Below are 23,710 nucleotides of genomic sequence, written 5' to 3'. Positions count from 1 at the left end.
TGGCACGAACAGTTGAATGAAATCATCCAAACAGAATACAGGAAGAATCACTGGGTTGGATCCGTTCATTGTGGATTGGTATTGCTTTCTTGGGTGTTAATTATTCACATTGTAAGCTTGATTCTAACGCTATCAGATGTCCTTATAAGATGCGTTTGGTACCAACCAAAAAAATATGTTTGGACTGCACTCGTGTATATCTGCTATAACATTCCGGTTTCTGGATGTGCACTCCAGTACATCTAGGTTTGCTTAAAATCGAGCTTTAAATTGGGTCAGGTTTCAGAAATAGAACTGAACGTGCACAACACAACCAGGGCAGTTCAAATTCTCACTCTACAATGTGACAACAGACCCCGGCTGTGCACAAATAAAATATTAATCTTTCAAATAAATGTGACAGAGCAAAAGGATATCTGTATAAAGTAGCATGAAATGTAAAAAAAAAATTAAAAAAAAAAAAAGTACAGTGATATTCAGCTTGGCCCAGTAACTTTCTCCCGCCGAATGCTATATAATACCTGGTCACCAGAGAGTGCACTGTCTCTGCTGAGGAGCAACCAGTCTCACTGCATCCTTAGATTAGAAGCTCTACACTGGTAACACTGTCAAGTCCTGATTGAATTCCTGCTCATAATGCCAAACAATGACACTATGAGCTCCAGCTACAGATATTGTGTGAAATGAGATATAATATGTCAGTTTTATAAGGGAGGCTGCAACAAATTAAGTTATTATTGATTCGACCGTCTTGCAGTGAATTACCATGGCTCCAGACATGAAGAGAAAGTCCTGCCAGCAGATGCTCTCTCTCTCTCTCTCTCTCTCTCTCTGTGTGTGTGTGTGTGTTTCCGAGAGAGAGAGAGAGAGAGAGAGAGAGAGAGAGAGAGAGAGAGAGAGATGGAAAGTGTTAGGAAAAGCTGGCCGTTCAAGCTGTGCTATTTAGTGCACGAAACAGTCTGGAGAAGAAGTGTTTTACGCGCCGTGATAATGGCTATTATTTCCGGCTAGTGAGCTTCAATTTTCCTTTTTTTTTTTTTGGTACAAAAAAATAAATTATAATCCTTAAAACATTAAATAAAATGTGGACAGTTCCGAAGCCAAAATACAGAGCTGGTTTGTGCGACGAGGGGGAGATTGCTGTGAATATCGGCGGAGTCAGAGTGGTTCTTTTTGGAGATGTTTTAAACCGCTACCCGGAGAGCAGATTGGCTGAGTTGATGAACTGTTCAACTCAGAATTCTGAAGTTATCTCCTCGCTTTGTGATGACTTCGACCCGGGAAGAAAAGAGTTTTATTTTGACCGAGACCCCGATGCATTTAAGTGCATCATCGACGTGTATTACTTTGGCGAGATCCACATCAAACGGGGCATTTGTCCTATCTGCTTCATCAAGGAGATGGAGTTCTGGAAAATAGACCAGAGTGTTTTAGACGAATGCTGTAAAAGTTACCTAAGTGAGAAGGAGGAAGAGCTGAAAGAGATAGCAAACAAAGTGAAAGTCATTTTGGAGGACATGCAGGTGGATCAGTGCGTTACGCGCACTCAGCGGTGCCAGAGGTTGCTGTGGAAGCTCATGGAGAAGCCGGGTTCCTCCCTGCCGGCGCGCATCATCGCCATCGCCTCCTTCCTCTCCATTTTGGTCTCGGCAGTGGTGATGTGCGTGGGGACCATTCCGGAGCTCCAGGTGACGGACGCCGAGGGAAAACTGGTGGAGCATCCCATCATGGAGGCGATCGAGACAGCTTGCATGTTATGGTTCACCGCGGAATTCACACTGCGCCTCGTTTCCTCCCCGAACAAGCTGCACTTCGCGCTCTCCATCATGAACATCATAGACTTCATGGCCATCATGCCTTTCTACGTGGTCCTGTCCCTCACCTACCTCGGCACCGCATCCATGATGGAGCTGGCAAATGTCCAACAGGCTGTGCAAGCGCTCCGCATCATGCGCATCGCGCGCATTTTCAAGCTGGCGCGCCACTCCTCCGGGCTGCAGACACTGACCTACGCGCTGAAGAGGAGCCTCAAAGAGCTGGGACTGCTCCTCATGTACATGGGCGTAGGGATCTTCGTGTTCTCAGCCCTCGCCTACACCCTGGAGCAAAGCCACCCGGAGACCCTTTTCAGGAGCATCCCACAGTCTTTCTGGTGGGCCATCATCACTATGACCACGGTGGGCTATGGAGACATCTACCCCAAAACCACCCTAGGCAAGTGCAATGCAGCAGTGAGCTTTCTGTGCGGGGTGATAGCCATCGCGTTGCCTATTCATCCCATCATTAATAACTTTGTTGTCTTCTACAATAAGCAAAAAGTGCTGGAGACTGCAGCAAAGCATGAAGTGGAGCTGATGGAGTTGAAATCCGGCAGAGAGGTGCGCAGAAAAAGCAGAGACTAAGAGCAAGAAACATCTGGATCGAGATAAGACTTTCTAACTCCATCAGCCTGAAAATAAAATATTTACAGTCTAACTGTGGTCAACCAAACATGGACAAAAGGAAAAAAAAAACAGTGTACACAATTCATTATGTAAACACATTCATAATCTCTGTATAAGACTCTTTAAGAAATCCAGATCCCCATGAGATGTACATAGCGTCATAATACTGCTGTTGTCTCTACTCTGTTGTTGCTTTCACTAGGCAACATGTTTGTGTAGCCCAGCAATCTTATCCACTCTTGTTCTTGTGAAGGCTATTATTAGTACTGTGCAAGAAATATACATGTAGGCTACGTGAATCATTACGTCAATGTCACTGTGAATAAAGCAAAAACAAACTTCACACGCTGAGTGCTCTCTGAGAAAATGACGAAGGAACACATGAAATCTGTGCAGAAATAGAGAATTCAGCAGTCTGAATTAAATGAATCTTCCAGAGATACAATCCGATTAATAAAGAAATCCCTCTGTTGTGGGTGGAGAACAAACACATAGGGAATGCCTGGTGCTAACATCACATACACTTTGTATTGTGTGTCTGAACTAAAGCAGTGGATTATGTCTGCTTACAATGGAGGTTTATTAAAGGGGATCATTTTTACAGAAAACAAAATATTTCCATCTGATCATCATTTTGAGTCAGACTTGAGAAACTGCGATCCTACAATTAAGTTATTTTTAAACATATATAGAGGATAACAGGATGTCTCCGTGTTGTCATGGCTGAGCTCATGGCATCCGTGGCACCAGGGGCATGAGAGGCAGCAGGAGCACGAGGTCCAGTCCTTGTGCCACAAAGTGCTGTGGTTCTACAGGGCTACAGGGGGTAGAGACTCCAGCCTGGACTAACAGGGACACAAGATTCTGGGCTCCGGATACAAGCGACAAGAGAACCTGAGCCGAACACAGGCACACATAACACCCCCAGAGTCACAACTGTTTTGGATGCTGTATTATTTTTGTCTGAAAAGAGGATCATCCCGTCAATTATAGCCTTAAATACTAACATTGACTTGGTCAATATATACGTGACAGACGCGACCTGGAAAAACAACATCCGCGAATAAAAACCACAACTTAACTGTCCAGAGAAAGTGAGGGCTTGGGATGGGATGAGAGGGGTCACAGCGAGGGGATGGAGATGGAAGGTGATCCTTCTTATGGTGTAGAATAACCCAGGAAGGGAGACTCAGGGTGAGGGGTCACATCACACAAGGCTTTTCCCCGTGGTTGCTATAATGAAGAGGGAAGTAAGTGAGGTGAGGTGGTGGGGGCTGAGAACTGAGAGAGACAAACGGGGAGACTTACGTAAGTAATAATGAGTTCATACGGCACTGAACTTGTATGTATGATTCGGGCTGTCTTGTGCTTTGGAAAAGTCTCAATAAACCAAAAGAAAAAGTGATTCTACAGTCTGTCAGTTATTTATTCGGTCTATCTGTTCACACAGATTTATAAGAAGTGGAATGCCTCTGCCCCTACTGGATTTATCAAAACGCAAGGGCTTGACAAAACTCTTTTCATGTTCTTGCATTTTGATACGGTGTCTGGGAGAGCTCAACACACTGCAACTTAACAAGACACATGCAAATAGACAGAGCACAAAGTAAGAAAACATCTTCATCAATCTGACTACAGATGCGTTGTTGGGGTCCCTTAGAATCATCTCTGTTGCGGTGTGTTTCTGTGATTGCCAGCGTTGAGAGTATTTGGTGGTGCAGTTGTGAGCTTCTGCAGCCCATTTATGTGTGTGCTGCTGTTGTTGCGTCTCCCTACGTAGCTGCGTTGCGAGTACTTGAACACTCTGACGGCGTGTTGTGAAGTTGATAAGGACCTTTCCCTAACTCCACCATGTTCGGTCTGTTTGGATGTGTCTTCTTAATCTGCAGTGCGTGGAGCTCTCTCATGAAAGCTTTTTCTAAAACTTTTTTTTAATTAAAAAAATCAAAAAGGCTTTCTGTGTGCAGCAGTGATCAACAGTTTCTTCCTATACTTCAACTGTCTTGTAGCGTAGGAAAGATGAATATATAATTTATGATAGGTCAGGCTGAAAAAACTTTATACCCACTGAGTTCAGGGTGTGGACATACATAGATCAGTGTTCTCTGTGATCTGAATGAATGTCTTTGTTGATCCTGTGAGTGATCTACCCATCTGTTTGTCATCTCCATCAGGCTGTATATATATTTTGTGCCTATCTGTGCTTTCACATCACGCCTGACACGATCCTAGGCAGTGGTCTGTGAGAAGCTGTCGTCCCCAGCGGGAAACACTTCAAAGTAAGGCTAAGTACGCCCCCACACACGCACACACACTGTCGGCACTGAAAAACACACCACCCCACCCGCTGATTTTCCCTCCACCTCCTCATCCTCCGTCTCTGAAGATTCTGATGATGATCTGTCAGCTCCACTGGCTGCGAGAGCCATCAGACGCGGTTATATGTAAAGCACTGGTGCTGTCACATATTGACGGTGTGTGGCGAGGCAAAACTTTGCTGCTTCACATTTTTTAAACTCTTTTCACTGTATTGGGAGGTAGAAATGAACTTCTGACAGCTCACCAACATTCGAGTGTGAAATATGCACGCGCGAGAGTGAAGGCGAGTCGAGAAGATTTAGCTGACATCGACTTCAGCCAGATATAGCACTTCATATGTTATGCATCAGTAACCATGACAGATGACTCAGTCTGACTCCTGCTGAATAGCACGGACACACACACAGGTTGAAACTGTAAGTAGCTGATCAGATCTGTAATGGCTTTGAGACATAATACACAGCTGTTGTATGAAAATGCATATGCTACAGTTCATCCTTAGCTCTTCTGCTGTATGCGAACAATAGCAACCTGTAGACAAACACATCAAAGACATGAGAAGCTCCTGGTCGATAGCTGGTTTCCACCAGCGTGCTTTGATGCTTCACAGGAGAGGTCTCCCACGACCTTACTCCCAGAGTGTCTGAAAGAGGATGTGATAAATGGCTTTTCCTTGAGGAGCGTTTGATAGAAGCTATTTTTTGTTTAATTAGTTCCCACTGGTGATGGTAAATAGTAGTGTCCATGTGACTAGGGAGGTTTGGGTTGATGTTTCCACAGTGGTTTATGTCTCTTTTCTTTCCTTTTTTGTTCCACATACGGTATACACTACTGAATATGTTTCAAGTGATAGATAGATAGATAGATAGATAGATAGATAGATAGATAGATAGATAGATAGATAGATAGATAGATAGATAGATAGATAGATAGATAGATAGATAGATAGATACTGTCACAATATTGTAAAGATTGTACATCCACTCCAGATTATTAATTGGTCTAGATTACATGTCTTTCCCCTTTCCAACAGTTAAATGATACTATGCAAGTCTTGTCAAACATTTCTTTTTTCATCAATGCTCCTGTAGCTAATGAGGAATCTTGCATGTCTAACTCCAGATCGCTGTGTTGCTTCTTGTAGATATTTTTATCATCCTGTTACGTGGAGGTTCAGTGGTAGTCTGGATATCCTCTTTCCTCAACTTGGATCTCAGCATTAAAACTACCTTATTTAAAGATATGAAGTGATCCATCTTTCCTCCCTTTATTAGGCTTTTCTTTTTTTCTTTTTTTTCCATTGAGGCAGTTCTTGAACACAACTGCCGCAACAACTGCTTTGATCAGTCACCTATAATAGATGAAACATTTTCAGCAAAGATGTGGCTTCTAGTTTGAGTGCCCTTATGTTTAGATCTTAGCCTCTCCACGAACCCAGTGAATACAAACACTAGATCTTTCCAGTCTTCTTTCTAACGTATTCTGTTAAGCTAAGCTCTGCTAACCATAAAATGAATGAATGAACACTGATATCTGTCAAAATCTAAGTATTACACTGAATTTTATATGAGCCTCTACGGGGTCCACCATTTTTCTGGGTTTAATTTTACAATAATGGACAATAATGGACTACCCTTACAACCCAGGCCGTTGAAGCTTATTATTCTTCTTCTTTGTGCACATTAATAAAGTTCAATGACTGATGTGGTTTGAACATGTAGCCCTCTGTGTTTTGTGTTTCCAGACAAAAATATCTGATAGCAATAAATGGGTTTTGAACAGATGACAGGGCGGGCAGCATGTCCCCTCAAACATCTATCTGTGACATTCACTGTCCTCATCACAAAACCGAACCTTGAACGCTTCATCGGATGTCACGCATAACACTGTACCATCGCATCTCCATCCGCTTTCCCCTCTCTCTCAAAAAAGCACAACTAATTTCCCTCGCCAGCAGTGGTCTTCTGTTGTCATGGCTCCAGTCTTTAAATAACAGCCTCTCTCTCATTATTCTGCCTCAGCAAAGCCTTTTGCTTTTAGACTGGACTCCAGCATTGAATGCTTTCTGCAGTTCATTGTAAGAGATATAAAGGAGCGGCAGGCGTTTTTATTTTATTTATTTTTTTTTTGGTATTTTTTTCCCACCTTATGCACGTCAGAAAAAAAAATGAATCATTATTTTTAAAGTGTTTCTGAACTGGATGTGGAAAGGAAAAGTCTTACTTGAAATCTGACCAAGTCCCTATGTAATAAGATTCCACTTGGTCAGATATCAGCATTGCACAGCGGATAGATTACCACTTGAATAACAACACCTTTTTAATGCCTATTCCAATTCTAATCAGTGGCTTTAACAGCTGAGACAGTGCAATGCTGTCTTTACTGTTATGTGATGACATTTAAGACGAGGCAGGGCATTAATGGCACTGAGTCTGTGCTTTACATGACATATCTGATGCAGCAGAGAAAGTTTAGAATGTATTGATATCAGGGAAGGAGAGCATTTCCTCATAGGATGCATCACAAATTGATTAAAGGAAGCAGATTCTCCCTGTGCGGCCTTTACTAACACCCATTGCAAGGTTGATGGACACTCACTCACAGTCATTATTATTGGATAATTAAGTCATATTCACATTGCGTTGGGACATATAATTCAGAGTCTACATTCATGCCATCATATTTTCGCGCATAAATTACTGTTTTACAACCTGGACGCACACAAATGAAAGTACAGTAAAACCTATCAAGTCTCTCTTCAAGTAGGCAGTTACAACCTTAGACAGGAAACCTCTTCACTTTCATTACTGTAATACCTAAAAAGGTATAATATTCTTGATCTGGATAGCTACCAAATCTTTAGATAGATCTTTAGAGGTGACTGTATATGTACCGAGGTGTCAAACAAAATTTTCCCAAACAGTTTTATCTGTAAGAGGTACACATAGCTGGAGCAAGTGACCACCACACTTCTGGAACAGTGACAACTACTTACTTTTCAAAAAAAAATCTCAAACACTGGTTAAAAACTAACCTTGGACCATGTCTGTTCTGATACTGTCTGCCTGTGTCGACATTGTCTGTCCGTGTCGGGTTCTGTAATTGTCTTTTGTATGAATGTTGTTTTAAAGTCTCCTTTGTCTGTGTTGTGTCTGATGACTAACGTATCAATGTTGATTAATGTGCATGTCAAAATAAACTAATAATAATGACATTAAAACCACTGACAGGACAAGTAAATAACATTGACCATCTTGTGACAATACATTGTTCTAGCATCCAAGTGGGTGTTAGACATGTAGCACCCACCTAGACCAGACCAGGTACCCCCACCCCACAGCAATGACACTCCTTGATGGTAGCAGCCTGACACACACACACACACACACACACACACACACACACACACACACACACACAGTCAGTTTAGGAACAGAAAACATGAAGAACAGCACAAGGTGTTGACCTGTCCTCCAGATTCACTAGTTCTCAAACTGATCAAGTATCTGTGGGATGATCCTCCCCTGTACCCATAGGACTCAAAGGTGCCCACTAATAACATCCTGTTTCCAAATGCCACAGGACACCCTGAGAAGGCCCATGTCCATTCTGATGAATCAAAACTGTTTTCACAATATTAGGCAGGTGATTTTAATGTTACGATTGGTAAAAATGCATGAAACGTTTCGAAAAAGGGAAACTCTGTTGATACTATGTTATGATTCCATATGTAATATTTAATATTTCTAATGTGTTCAGTGTTGATCTACACTGTTGAAAGTAAAGACACACCCTCGCAACTTCAATCCAAACTTTTTGCTGGACAACATCTAAACGGGATCTGGAGGAGATGTAGTAAACTTCCTGATAGAATAACCTGGATCCCTGTGATGCTGTTATGAGACTGCAGTGTGGAAACCTTAATCACTTTATTCAGTTCACTTCAAACATTTCTAGATACTGACTGAACGATTTCTTGCACTTGAGTTTGTGCAATAGAAGATTAACATGTCAGAGTTCAAAGGCACCGATGTAAGAGAAACTGTAAGTGAACGCACCGTTGCTCACATGGCTCGTCGTTCCGTCCTGACTACGACTGCCTTCGATTCACTTTGTTGTTGGTTCACTTGAGTATAAATCTATTCCACCACGGCACATAAAGATGATAGCTCAGCAGCTGGTTATTTCCAACTGACTGGTCACATGCTGATTGTTTCTGTGGCTTTCCCGAGCTTGTAATATTCTTTTAATGATTGAATATCGTACTTTCACGGTGGAGCTGTGAGCACTGGCTGAAAAGTTATTGCTTTGGTCATGGTGTGTTCCATGTGCTTCAGTTTCCCTGCTTAAATGTTTTTTGTTTGTTTGTTTTTGCATCAGCTCCAGTGACATTTACCTCTTGCGTTCTGTGATTGGGTTATCCCTCTTTTCTCTTTTTTGGCTACAGTTTGCTCAAAGTTCAGTCCAGATAGAAGTGAGCTAGTTACATTCATGGTCGACAGTCCAAAAAAATAACTAAATCTTTCCGTCTTCTTCATGTTGATAGCCTAGGATGCTGACTCACAAGACTGGTGTGCTTGAACACATTGTGTATCAGATGCTAATGTGCCTGATGTTTGGACTTACATTCAGGTGTTTAGTTTTTATAAGTGTTTTAGTGTTTATTTTCATCAGAATTTGTATGGGTTTGTTCATGAAGAGCCATCAAATATTTATAAGAACTGGCGTTAGCAGTACAAATAGTTGACTTATCAATTATCATTATGAAAACTCTGTATAGGGATAAGAAGCCAGCATCAAATTCAACTCTGTATGAGCTAATGCCTCATGGTACTACAAATAGTTAATAATAATTGCTGAACCCTTAAATTAGAGGTGTCAAACTAATTTTAGTTCTGGGGCCACATGCAGCCCAATTTGATGTCAATATGGACGGGCCAGTAAGACAATAGCAAAATAATCTATGAATGACAGAAACTTGGATGGAAATTTTTCCCTTTGTCTTAGTGGAAAAAAGTCAAAGTTTATCATGAAAATGTTTAGATTAAATGTAAATTTACTATCCTTTATTACAAAACATTTATAAGCAACCTGAAAAAGAAAAATAATTGCACTTTTGACAGCATTGTGCCTCAGTTTATCATTTAAATATACCAACTTACAGATCACAGTGGATCAGCAAGGGCACAAAACATTCAGTGACAGGTATCTGAAAGTGCAATAATAGCATTTCACGTTGGGATAAAAACAGCACATCAAGATATTGGTATTATTTTAAATTTGCATGCATTTCGTTGTCTGTGTAATAACCCTGACCACCTGAACTGACTCAACACACAGTCTCCGTGGTTACAGCAATGAATGGCAAAAAAAGTGACAGATGAGCATGGAGATTAGCAGCATTAGTTTGAATCATGGACTTTAATAGCGTCTGTTTACCGTTTGTAAAGTGAATTAAAAAAAAGGTGAAGACCTGTTGTGTGATTGTCTGTATCAACAGATTTGAAAAGCAGTCAAATCTGTTGGTACAGAGATATATTTTTACAGATATTTGTCAAAGAAAAGATAAGTAAATGGATAGCTGTATTACAAAGAAACAACTGGGAACCTGGTGTTGTGGTTCACATTTAGTGTCAGGCAATATTCATTTATGCTGTTTTTTTTTTTTTTTTTTTTTTTTTTTTTACCCTAAGTTACATTCTGGAGGGCTGTCAGATAAGTTTGTAGATGTTGTTGTCTTGGCATAGTTACGGCCGACAATAACTGTTTCAGTCCTACAATAAATAACAATGAAATAAAAAAATGAATATTTGTGATCACTCCTCATCATTCTTTTAACGTCTGGTTGGACGCTACAGTATTGTATGGCTACATTACCTCAGTAAAGCTCCTCGTTCTTTTATTTAGCTCCATTTATCATAACTGAAATGATCTAAAACTAACTGAAACTGAGGCTAATCCACTTTTTCAAATCCATACGATGATCCATACTTTGTATGCATCATCAAGTCCAATTGTCCTTAATTTGATCTGATAATCCACATTTGTCCCAGTCTTTCTGTATTTACTGACACCTTTCACCATGTTTTTGCGACTCAGGGGGTGTGATGCATACGCTCTATTAAGGAAGAAAGTTAAGTTATACACATACGCTCTTACCTTTGTCTCAGACAACCAAGTCAGGCAACCACCTCCATGGCATGACCCATCTTTAGGCAGGTTGATGTTTTTCACCAGTCTTCAGCATGCATTCTTTCACAAACATCACAATGTTGCTTCGATGCTAATGCTACTTTGCAAGCAGTAAGGTAGCTAGCTTTCACTGCTGCATCACTGACCTCTCAGTTATAGAGGTGAAAAGAGACTGCCACATCTACAACTAAAACACAGCAAAATAGGAACAGAAGTTACCTTCCTAGAAAAATGGTAATTCATATCTTTTGTATAAATTCCTCATTCCCTTGCTCTAAATAAATGCATTTCCAGGTGTTTATGACGACCTGAAATATGAATTAAATCCTGCACTGTTTACATAAGTGTTTTCTTGCTTACAGTCCTCTTCTAACCTACAGTTAGCCACCATCTTGTTGCTTTATTTGGCATGTGTTGGCTAGGCGCTAAGGGGAGGAGTATTAAATGTCACCATGTTCGGCTGTGGGCTTAATCTCCTTGAATAAGATGCAAAGAAGGAACTCAACAAGGCACATTTAAAAGCTTACTAAGTGTGCAAAGTATTGCCTTTTGGGGATAAAAACAGATTTTAAAAAATGACTGCAAAAATGCTGGCTCTGTAACTCAAAATAAGATTGTTTTTATTTATTTTTCATTTTGTAGTTCAGGCTCTTGATTTCTATTTTCTGTCACTCAAAATTAAGAGGTTATGTATCCGGTGCCAAAAGCCTCTATCACACTGGTTCCACTGGGGACAACAGCTGTACTTGATAAAAGGAGTCTCACTAATGATGGATTACATGTGGTGTGACTCAGACCGCTAATGTATTTCTACCTTTCAGGGACGCACAAACAGCCCAACCTTTTATTTAAATCTATTAATTATTTCGTGTTATTTGAAGCGAAAAGCACGGTTTAACAGAAATGTCTCACTTTCAGTGCATGCAGAATTTATTATCACTCATTACCGAGTGGCTCCGTCTAGTTCAGTGTCAGTTCGCTCAGCGTTGGTTGAAAGGAGGGAACAGCACTCTGTCAGGAAGCCAGGGAGCAAAAACACTTCCTCGCTTTAGGTTCAAGGATCCTTGCAGACAGCTGTATCACTGATCTTTCGAATGAACCTGTAAAAGCAACAGGATGGTTGACCTTTAAGGCATTCATATTTCTTTTCAGTCTGACTGCCTGATGCGGAGAGAGCACTCAGCCTTGGCCACTCAATGATTGCTTTATGCTCTTCACTGACCCCCACCTTGGCTCACAGCTGGTGGCTCCGTCTAGTTTTTAGGGCAGCTCGCCTCTTTCAGAGAATGTGTTTCCTAGTGCTGATGCTGGAGAGTCTTTGTGTGTGTGTGTTTTTTTTTCAGTCTTGCAAAGCACTTCATGGTCGATAATGCATATTCTCTCTGCAAAGGCCAGTGCAGCCGGGAGGTGAAGAGGTTGTTCTGTGTGGTGTGTTGTGAATAGAATGTAATGATCTATGTGTAAGGTTATAATCTGCTGCAAACATAACATACACATTACAAGCTTGGTGGCAGGGCTCCAACCAGCCACTAAGAGCACTTGAGTAACTGGCAGTTTGGCAGACATATTAAAGACTAGCAATCCAACATCTGACAAAAGAATAAAGACGTTGAAATAACTGAGCATTTTTTGTAATGGTGAGGGTACTCTGCATCTTTTACATAATTAAAAGTAATAATATCACAATTTAAATTATTTAATGAAAAGAAGAGGCACTAATGAACATCACACTTAAGTAAAAGTAGGTTTATTATTACTGAGTTAATGAACAGTTCAATGTATTTAAAATGATAATAATTATAATTTACAAAAGTAAAATAATTTTCCCTATTTATTACTGAGCATATAATTTAAAATACTAATACATGTTTCCAGAATTAAAATAAATACTGTACTTTATTGCACTGCTGGTGGTGTGCTACTGATCAAGGTTTATAGAGTGTATTTATATGTGTTTTTGTGTGTTTTTCTTATGGTGTCGTGACTCATCAGATAATGGACGTGGGTCTTCTGAAGGTGTCCTGTGGTCTCTGGCAACAGAGTGTTGTTAGTGGGGGTCTTTGAGGGGATGGGCCTCTGTGGATCAACCCACAGATACTTGATCAGTTTGGGATCTAGTGAATTTAGAGGCTAGGTGAACATATTGTGCTGTTCTACATGTTTTTTGAATCGTTCCTAAAGTGTTTGTGCGTGGATTTATGGATAGGGATGCCAGTCTGGGAGTTAGTTGGTCAGTGACCACAGGATGTGACCACTGTGATTCCCTGACCTTTATTCTAGTGCCACAGACCAGATTTTTCACTTATTCAGTGAAATATCTGAACTTCTACCAGTAAAACTGTCCAAAAAAACCCAAAACAAAACAAAACAAAAAATAATAATAAAAAAAACGATGTACCTAGATAACTCTATTATTTAGTTTATTACTTTAGCCCAGACTGAAATAACTCAAAAAATGATGTCATGGAGTATGGTTGTATGGGTGGATGTCACGTTAGATAAAATACCTCAAGAACTCTTGAAATGCTAGAAGCAATGGTGATCCCACATTTAAACATTTATGACCAAACCAGGTCAGTCATTTGTCTGTCCTTTATTTATGACCAAATACTGCTAATAATATATCATCATGTATATTAACATTTGGTGAACACTGAACCCTCTGAAGACCACTACTTTGCATGGTCCCTGTATGTGTGCTACCCATGCTTTTAGTATATTTGATCTTGGACTACATTTTCTACATTTTTTACAAGGGGCAGACTTGAGATCAAAGCAATGTTCAACCACCAAGCAAAAAATGCTTCCTGCCTTTTTATATTTATGTAAGACCGGTATCTCAAAAAGTGTCAAATAGGAAAAACATGAAAGATGCCAATAATGGAAATAATGTGTTTTTCCTTTTGCCGTTTGAATGTAGCATCTCTTTGAAGACTGAATACTTCTATTTCTTTAGTATTCCCTAAAAGCTTTTCTTATTTGCCACTGGTCACTTCTGTACTTTCTTCATAGCAGGCACAGCATTAGATGTGTTCTCTAACCTTTTGTTTTCCTGCAGTATTATGAACTCCTCTGGCTGATGATACTCAGATAAATGTAGCAGCTAGGGATTTATGATCGACTCTGTGCATGTGTTAATCATACCAAAAGCAATTAGTACTCCCTCAGCCATAACAAACACAAGAAACACAACTTTGTGGTTCTCGAGAGCTGGAGATGATGGGTTCATAGCTCAGCTGTTCTGACGGTGCACCTCTCTAAATATCGTCGAGGGCATGAGGGAAACACAGTCACATGGTTGAGCTAGCTTCCTATTCACATCCATTTCATCCAAACTGCTCTTTAAAAATGTCATGGATGCAGAGCTGCTGTGAGCATGCAACATTTTTTCCTTCAGGGAAGGTTTGGAATATGTTAGTCCACAGTGTGCTAGTGGCCATATGCGCATAGCTGCGTTTACAGCACTCTGAACGCCTGGGGAGAAACACCCAAAACAAAAAGTCACTGGTAAGAAACTGAGATACACCAGCTTTGTAGTCTCATTTTATATTAGCATGGCCTCATTCCAGTGGAAGAGGAAAGGGAGAGAGAATGAGGCCCTGTGTTCTTCTGTAACGTTCTTACATTTATTATATTCTTTTACTATATGTCTGATAATAATTAATAGTATACGCTGATCAAACATGTTACAGCAGGGAGAAGAAGGTGCATGTAGAGTTTATTTATTCAAGCCGGTGTTGAGCTTTAAGCACATTTCAGTGCTCCCAACTTATTTTGTGGGAACAGCACACATCTGGAAACCATGCTGTCTGTTTTGACATGTCAAATCATGTGTCCATTTTGACTTCAAATGAAAATGCAAAGGATCGTTTTCAAATAAAATAGAGCAAGACTGCTGAGACACCTCAAAAACCTAAAGGAGCTGTTGTTATAGCAACTTTACATTTGTACATGATGTGGGGAAAAAAGAAATTAAACTAAGAAAGAAGAGTTTGTCATTGGAATACTAACTACTGAGACACTGGCCTGATAAGATGATTTGCTTTCATCAACCTAGCTACTACAAAATAACACACGTTGCACTTCTGCAGAAACTGATGACTGTACTGTAAACTTTCACATTAGGCCAACAACGTTAACCTGAAGTGCACTACTAAAGTTCACTTTTTAAGTGAGAAATACATTGAGAGCAAAAGAAAAATCTGAAGTTGCATTCAAATATTTCAATAACGCCAGTCTGAGCAGTTTTATAAATCCTATGAAGTAATGGTGTGAAACCGAATTCTTACAGGCAAATGTCAAATGATGGTTTCCTCAGCGTTTTAGCTGAACTGCTGAGGCCTGGTAATTCAACTTTTTTTAGCCTTCTAACGTTTTCATATATTTCTGTTATTACTCATTAATAATTCATTCATCCTGCGGCAGACATGACACACAGCTCCTGCAAAGTATACAATCATTTAATTAAAAAAAAAAACCTCACCACTGCCCACAAATTCAGGAAGAGATTTCCGCTGAAGTGGTGGGAAACTGTGGGGTTAAGTGGGTGTGTGTCCAAATTGAGTTCAGCAATGAATGAAGAGGACAGAGCTAAATTATTCACACGCTGACTACCTTTTCATTAATCTCTGGGAACTTGAAAAAGTGCTTCACCTCTGCAGAAGTTAATAATAGCTCCTTTAAAGAAGCAAAAAGATGGAAAAGAGCCCAAATTGCCGAGGGTAAGAGAAGCCAGTGAGTGCACCCTTAACCCTTAAAAGATAAAGAGCTCATGTTCTGTGGTAGATGGTGTTGATTATTATTTTAAAGCAACTCATTTGCCAAATAAACTACCCCACTGAATTAACTGTGGGTATGCTTTCGTGTCTGCAGTTTAAATGAATCCTTGATGGTTAATTCTTTATATATGGATCATATACATCACGTTATACTGTATGTATCATCAAATCATTGAGGCCCCTATATCTCCTTCAGTCAGCCATCCTATAAATATCATAAAAGCTCCATTTTAAAACTGAAAAGTTTTGGTTTTGTGCACACACAGTATTAGTAGATTCATTTGAAGCATCTCATGAAATATAATGTGTTTTGGGAGCGTATTTCCACAACATCATTATAGCAAACTAAAAAGTCAAAAAACAAGTGTTGAACATCTTGAAGATGAAGCAATATACACTTTTGCAAGGAAAACAGTTTAAAAGTTTAATGACTGCAGTGCTTTGCCGTGATTGCCCCAACCTCTCCACTGCATGGGAAACCGTATACTGTGATTATGGAATCAATGGCTGGAATCAATGTGCATTTGCTGCTCTGCATCATTAGGAAAATCCTTTGTCCCAATCCGCTCTCATTATTCAACGCTCAAAGTTACTTTGTGTCTGTCCTCCTCTCATTCCTGAGCCTCTTTATGTTCCAGTATTTACTGAGCAGCCTCTTGTAGCTAACACCCACACTGGCAGCAAATTGATAAACGGCTTGAGGATTAACTTCAGAGACGTGCTGCGTGTGCCGGGGGTCCCCATGTCCCTGAGCTGAAGCACAGTCAACAAACAACAATAGCCTGTCCCCCAAAGAAAGCTGGATGTCAAAGAGTCACAGCTCTGGAGGATATTGATTGTTGTTAGTGTTTATCTCTTGTCAGCTCTTTTCTTTCTATCATATGAAAAAAAGATTCATTTTGCAATTTTGTGCTGCCACGTATAAAGGTCAAGAGCACTGACTACAAAGACAGACTATCACCAGTCAAAATGACTGTATAAGTGTCTGGTAACACTTCGTTATGGGACGTGTTCTGATATAGAGATTAAATAAAAACACTTGTACTCAATTGGATAGTCCTCCACCCAATCTCACTTCCCAAATCAACTCTACGTTACATGATTATGTCGCTGTTACTCTTCTGCCCGTCGCTGCATAAAGCCCAGACAAATGATTAGATCGACCCTGCAGATCTTTGCTGGAGCATAATGTAGCATGTCTTTAAAGACCGACTTCCAACAAAATAATGACTTATTTTAGGAAGGTGATGAGTAGAATATTATACTAAGTCTGCAGCATTTCTGAAACCACCTTTTACAGGGTTTCATCTTGGAGCAGCCATTGTTCCTGAGACACTACTAGTGATGCTGGTCACTGCATAGACGTGAAAGTCACCTTCTGGTCATGTTGCAGCAATACACGTCTACAATCATAACGTGTTATAATGCACCTGATTACCTTTATAGCCTGTCTCCATACATACATATTTCAGAAGGTACTGCTGATCGGTCCCCGTGGATGTCCCAGTGACCTTTTCATGTACAATGATAATGGCAGACGGCTGCAACATTAATGCACTGCTTATCCCCCTCTGTTATGACACCAGTTTGCAGAGGTTACCTCATCTCTGTTTAACCGTTAAGGACAACAGCAACAACAGTTTTTATTATCTGGGACACAGTTTGCTGGGTGTCAGTTTGCCTCACAATGCATAAAAAAGTGTGTGCTAGAGCACTTCCTCAAGATCCCAAAGATAAAGACAAAAGAGAAAAGACAAGGCCAGAAGGACAGAAAGGGCACGGGACAACTGAGCAAGCAATGTTATTTTGTACGTTATTTTGTATGTTAGGCCAGCAAAGTCTACAGTCTAGGGTGGTGGTACCGGACAATGCTCAACAAACAGTTTTCACAAAACGTTTAAGCTATTTGCATGACATCTTGTCCTCCGCATGTTGTGTTTTTCTGTTTACCGTTACTTTTGGTACACAGATCTGCCCAGCAAACCTGCTTTGATGCTCCACAAGCTGTGCAGGTTAATTATGTGCAATACATCCTGGTAGATGCAGATCAGGCATAACATTATGACTTCCTAATATTATGTAGGTCTCCCTTGTGTCTCTAAAAGTGCTCACCAGAGAGTGGACATGGGCCTTCTGCCAGACACCAGAGTAGGGGGTTTTGTCCTATGGGTTGAAGGGAGGGGCCTCTGTGGATCAGACTTGTCCTAGAGTATCCCACAAATGCTCAATGTTAAGTTTTTGTGTGTGTGTCTGTGTCAGGCTGCATCCTGCTGGGGAGGGCTACTGCTATTAAGGAGTCATTGCTATGTTATTTACTTCTCCTGTCAGCAGTTTTAATGTTGTGGCTGAACAGTGCTGTGTGAGCAACTCCAACTTAGCTTTTCCTGTCAATGTAGCCTAAACTGTGGAACTAATGGCTTCAGTTGACTACAGTTATTGTCAACACTGACAGTATATGGGCTATGCAAATAAAGCAGCAACAGATGTGACAAGCAGGCAGGATTACTTTGTCTTCAAAAGGAGGACACATTGCTCTCTTTACCTTATATAATGTTATTATATATGTAATTTAGCACACTGCCACAGCACAATAAAACAAAAATCCCCAATAAGAATCAGTCATTTAGGATACTTTTTCCACATATAAACGTGTATGAGTTGAAAACGCCATGGCGCCATTAGTCAGTTATGCCATTTCAACAACATCAGATCAGATTGTCTCTCTATTCATCACCCATCATGATCTCAGTTGGCATGTTCTTGTCCTGTGAGGACTGTGTTCTTGGCAGATGATGCTCAAATATACTTGAAAAATCTGCCTCCCACAATCTTGCACAAAATTCCTGTTTCGGTATAATTACTGAGGTTATTTTGGTAAGCAAATCGGCCATGTGCCCACAGCTTTTAGGCTGTTCAAATGAAGTTCACCAAAGTTGAAAGCTGAGAAATGAAACAGTGTGAGAGAACTGGAAACGTTTATTCTAAAACAAAGTAAGATGTTTCGGTAATAAGCAGCTGCCGTGCTTCAGATTCAGCTTTTCTGTAGCTATACCATGATCTGGATTTTGGAGATTCTTCACAGACAACATGAAAGGTGATCCTCACACTTAACTTAATCAATGTTTCTCCACATGAATGAGTGAAGAGCTCTGTTCTTCCTTTAAAAGTGCCATAATCAAGCTGCCTCTGCACATCATTATGTCTCTTGAAGTGACTGAAACAACATCATCATCATTCATTATTTTCTCTGTGAAGCAATAAATAATTAATTCTCCATATCAGGCTGGCATTTAGCGTGATCCGTGCATCAAAGCTACCAGGTTTTGATTAGTGTGGAACATGATGATGCCCGACTTCCTTCGCCATATAAGCAAAAAGCTCAGAGGCTCCATGCATCTCAAGTGGTGTGACAAATGCTGATGACTAATGACTAAATAGCCTGATAGAACTGCACCACCTGCTTACCGAACGAGGCTCACTGATGCCAACACAATGCGTTCTCGCTTCAGGGCAGAAACGATTTTAACTGGCACCCTATAGCAAGTCTGTAGAAATCCACCTGATCTGTACAGAATGAATGTCTGCAGGGACTTTCAGCTCATGTCTGCCAGAAACAAACGCACAAAAATAAGCTTTATCTCCATTAGTGACTCCAATTAACATTCAGTTGACTGGACACATTACCTGTTGAATCTTATCCACTTGCTGCATCTTGAGTGGAGGCTTTAATCAACATTTTTTTTTTTTTTTATCTTTACTAATACAGTCCTTATTTTGACTTTTTAATTTTGTAGCATTTACAATTAGAGAACAAATGTGTCCGTCTCTTGCACTCTGCTGTTTGAATGTTTTTTTTTGTTTTGTTTTGTTTTTTCCAGCTGTAGTATAGTCTTTTGCTATATGCACAAGATGGAAATATCCCTGCGGAGCAGCAAAAAAATAAATAAATAAATCATGATCACTAAGGATTTTTGCAAGCATTCTTGTGCTGTTGCCTGAATAGACTCAAATACTCAAACAACATTTTATGGTTTTGAGTTTTTGCAAATATATTTGGATTAAAAAAACTGGAAAAGAAATATGAGATGCACCCCGTTTGCCTCTGTTATCTTTTTATGTAATGCATCAAGCACTTGAGTCCACTCGTGGTAAATAAAATTGCTTGGACACGGTTGAATTGGAGAGAAGCACATACCTTTGAGAGTTACCCCAATTCACATTGCATGAGCACCACACTGCACAAGCCATGAACTCCAGGAACCCTGTGATAAAATTGCAGCATTTTAAAGCTTTCTGAGCTCTCTGAGTGAACACAGTATCCTCAGTAATTGTGAAAGGGAAGAAATTTGAAACATTATGCGGTTCCCTGGCTACGCATTCGAGCTTGTTTGATGCTACGGTATATGATGGTCTAACCTGATGTGCTTGCATTCAGACTGCTTTAAGCGTGTTTAAGTGTGTCTATGTATATACTGTATAATGCGATGTATTTTTTGGTGCCACTTACATCTCCACACTTACGAGACATATGCATTAATAGTGCCATTAGGTTAGTGTAAGTTGCCATCTTTTGTGTTAATATGGAAGTGGAATCGGTTGTGGGATCACGTGACCACTTACTTATTTAAAGATGGCATCTCTCATTGTTCTGTATGACCTGATGAAGAGAGGTGGCTCGAAAAGTTTTCACTATTAAATTTTTACAGAATTGGTGCCCTACAGTGTGCAACCTTTAACCTACCTTTTCTAAAATTTTGAAACAACCAGGACTCTTCCTAGATTTACCTTAGTAACCAAGGAAGTGACCAGAAACCCAATAGAGTCAGTCCAACAGAGCTTCATACTCATGGAGATAAGAAAATTATAAGAACATTTCCCCATCTCAGCTTCCATCTAAGGGGGCTTTATGTGGCTGGACAACAGAACTGTGATTAATAGGCATAGCACATATCGTGCTCAGAGTAGCATTTAGTTAAAAAAAAATCTTGTCTAATGAGACAAAATGGCTTTGGCAGAACTCCCACCAGTACTCCTGAAAAAAAGTACTTCTAAAACCAGGCACCTCTTAAAACTGTCTTTACAGTAAAGCATGACGGTGGCAGCATATATCATGTACATGACCAGACTAATTTTTTTGCCATATCAGTTTTGGAATGAAATACTGTATGTATGGATATTGCCGGCAGATGGCTAAAAACATATTAGATTAGATTTAATGTTGTGGCTTATCAATGTAAGAACACAGCATGTGTAAATACCATGCTTCACGATCAAATTAAATTACAAGATTTTAAGGTTTAGCCTTATATTGAGGGATGATACATACATGTACATGCTGTACATAATCCTTCCATTACCTAGTGTTCAGAATTATAACGACAAAGATTAGCTCTTACAGTGCCACTTCATAGCCATATGCAAATTCATGTTCCCCTTATTTCAGCAGATCACGCCCACACCAAAAAGGAGATAATATGCTGGACAAGGCTAGGAAGTGAGCCTATCATTTGAGGAATCTCTTTCAGGATTTGGGCTGGCTCTAAACGCATGTGTTTAATTGTTGTGCCATGACAGGATAATTACCACCATCATTCCAGCCATTCAAGAGGACTAACAGGCCTGCAGACTACACTTCGCCTTTGTCGGTATGGTTCTGCGGGTAATAGTGGTTACTGGTTGGCAGCGAAGTGATGGTAAAATAAGATGAATAAAAGAGTCCAAGTGGTGTTTAGAGAATAGCCGGGCAGGAACATTTAAACGGGGAGCGATGTAGTCATTGAAAGTGCTTCCATTCCAGCTGTGGTTGACACTTGTTCATTTGTGCTAATGTACTCCTCACACTTAGCAAGACCCAATGACACAATCCATGTGTCAGACGCTTAATATTTCTGAAAAGGATCAAATCCAGGCTGTGACGGTTTGAGATGATCACAATGCTGTGTGTCCATGTGATGTGTCAGTTGCCATACAAGTCTTCAGCTGTATTTTTAAGTGTGCCCTGTCCACTGAATAAACTGATGCAGTTGTCAAAAGGTTTTGCTGCGAACCTCTGCCACATTATGAATACAACCTGCATTTCAAATGCCAAAGCTGTGACATTCTGCATGAGCTCATAGCAGCTCTTCTTAACCACTGCCTACCCCTGACTGACAACTCAAACAACTAGAACTAAACATATAGAGATGAAAAGACGTTAAAACATTCAAAGTTTCTGGATGGAGAAACTGATCAAAAGAGACACAGAGAGAAAAAAACTGAATGTAATTTTAGTAAGATTTACATGGACTAAAAAAGTCAGCATGTTTCACAGGATTTTTTTTGTAGCTGTGATTTTGTGCTCCTCTGCCCAGCTGAAGTTGTCCGTGGAACTGGATGCATTTCAGGTGCTAAAATGAGAGGAGAGGGAACGGAAAACTTCATGGGTCATCGTTTGAAGACAGAGCTTTGGGAATGTGCTGTGGAGACCTGTTTGTGTTAAAACTAAGTCTGAATTGAAGGACATAAAACACTACACAAACTGATTTTTTTCTTTGTGCACCCGTCATTTCCGACAAAGCAGCATCAGGCCTGGCCATGTTATTACAAAATAACTATTAGCGTAAAATATTCTCTGTGAATTAAATACCATAGCAGCTGTCAGGAGTTTGAGTACCTCAGGATCCTGTTCTGTTTCATTATGATTCCTTCTGTGTAACACATTCAAGATGACAAATAACAGTCATCTTTTCCAGACATTTTAGCAAATCCAAATTGGAAAATCTATCCTCTCTCTAAATGGAATTTGACATCCTCCCTTTGTTTTCACCCTTTATTCTATGTCTGTTTTTCTTTGCTTTTATCATGGTAAGTGCTGAATTCCGCATTATTTATTATGATATCATCATTTTCAATGCGTTAATGCTGTTTTCTCACCATTTTCACCTGGAGACACATTCAGAAGGAATGTTCAAATTATGAGTGATAGCAAGCATTCTGATATTCCTTAAAATAGTAATGGCTCTTATTTCAGCTTTAACTGTATGAAACAAAGAACGACCATAGTCTGATGATGAATGGAGTACTGTGTTGGTTTGTTGCATTGATCACAGCACTGATTGGGCCCCGTGAACTGTGAGAGCCTTCTGACACACACTGCTGGACCTCTCCGCTCTGTGTGCTGACCCAAGACTTTAATAGCCAAATGGTTTTTTAACAGAGTCCCCCCAGTTGACCTATGGGTTCATTGCCATGTGCAGTGAGCTGGTTAGAATACAGTTCACTTCACTGTTGAGAGAAAGGGAAAAAATCATTGGTATGCAAACACGAAACATGTACGGTGTATTTTCACTTACAAGCACATCTCAGATAATTTAAATGTGAGAGGACTCTGCAGATTGTGTCCAGATACATATTTGATTTTGCATATATATATATATATATACATATATATTGGTGCAGCACAGAATTCAGAACACAGATGTCTGTAAACAGTATGAGAGCAGCATGTTGTGCACGATATTTTCACACTTAGCTATGGTTCAGTTACAAGTACATATTGTAGAAATAGACTCTTACTGGCAAGGCTAAACTCAGCAGGGGTGCTGAAAAAAAAATACACTCCAGACAGAAAGCTTTTAGGTCCAAATGTGTCTTGATTAGACAACAATAGCCCTCATCATGAAACAGAAAACAGTCTGTAGATCCAACAGGTGGTTCTCTATTTATAGGTTTGGAAGAGAGTTATGCTTTTTCACAAATATAGTCTAGGGTGTCAGAGAGCATCAAATTGATAAAGAAAAGACAACTCAGTCAGTATATATTGATCAGGCATTATGACCGATGCATTATGACCGACCCATGCTCAACTTCAGGTTAATTCAAAAGGTGTTAGAAAAGGCAACTGGACTTTGTAGAGTTTCTTGAAGATGTTTCACTTCTCGTTCTTCAGACATCTTCAAGAATCTGTGTGTTTCTGTGTCAGGCTGCATCTTGCTGGGG

General features: G+C 40.1%; 1 protein-coding gene across 1 annotated transcript; it reads left to right on the top strand.

Annotated features, from left to right (window-relative positions):
* Window positions 1–894: 894 nt before the first annotated feature.
* Window positions 895–3,839, top strand: kcnf1b (potassium voltage-gated channel, subfamily F, member 1b). The gene has a single exon (XM_047611293.1). It carries the CDS (start codon window positions 1,083–1,085, stop codon window positions 2,400–2,402), a length of 1,320 nt encoding a protein of 439 aa, XP_047467249.1. The 5' UTR covers window positions 895–1,082; the 3' UTR covers window positions 2,403–3,839.
* The last annotated feature ends 19,871 nt before the right edge of the window (window positions 3,840–23,710 follow it).

This window comes from Mugil cephalus, chromosome 17 (genome assembly GCF_022458985.1).
Source record: "Mugil cephalus isolate CIBA_MC_2020 chromosome 17, CIBA_Mcephalus_1.1, whole genome shotgun sequence".
NCBI lineage: Eukaryota > Metazoa > Chordata > Actinopteri > Mugiliformes > Mugilidae > Mugil > Mugil cephalus.
Note: the sequence above shows the minus strand (reverse complement) of the source record. Positions and strands in the feature narration are given on the sequence as shown.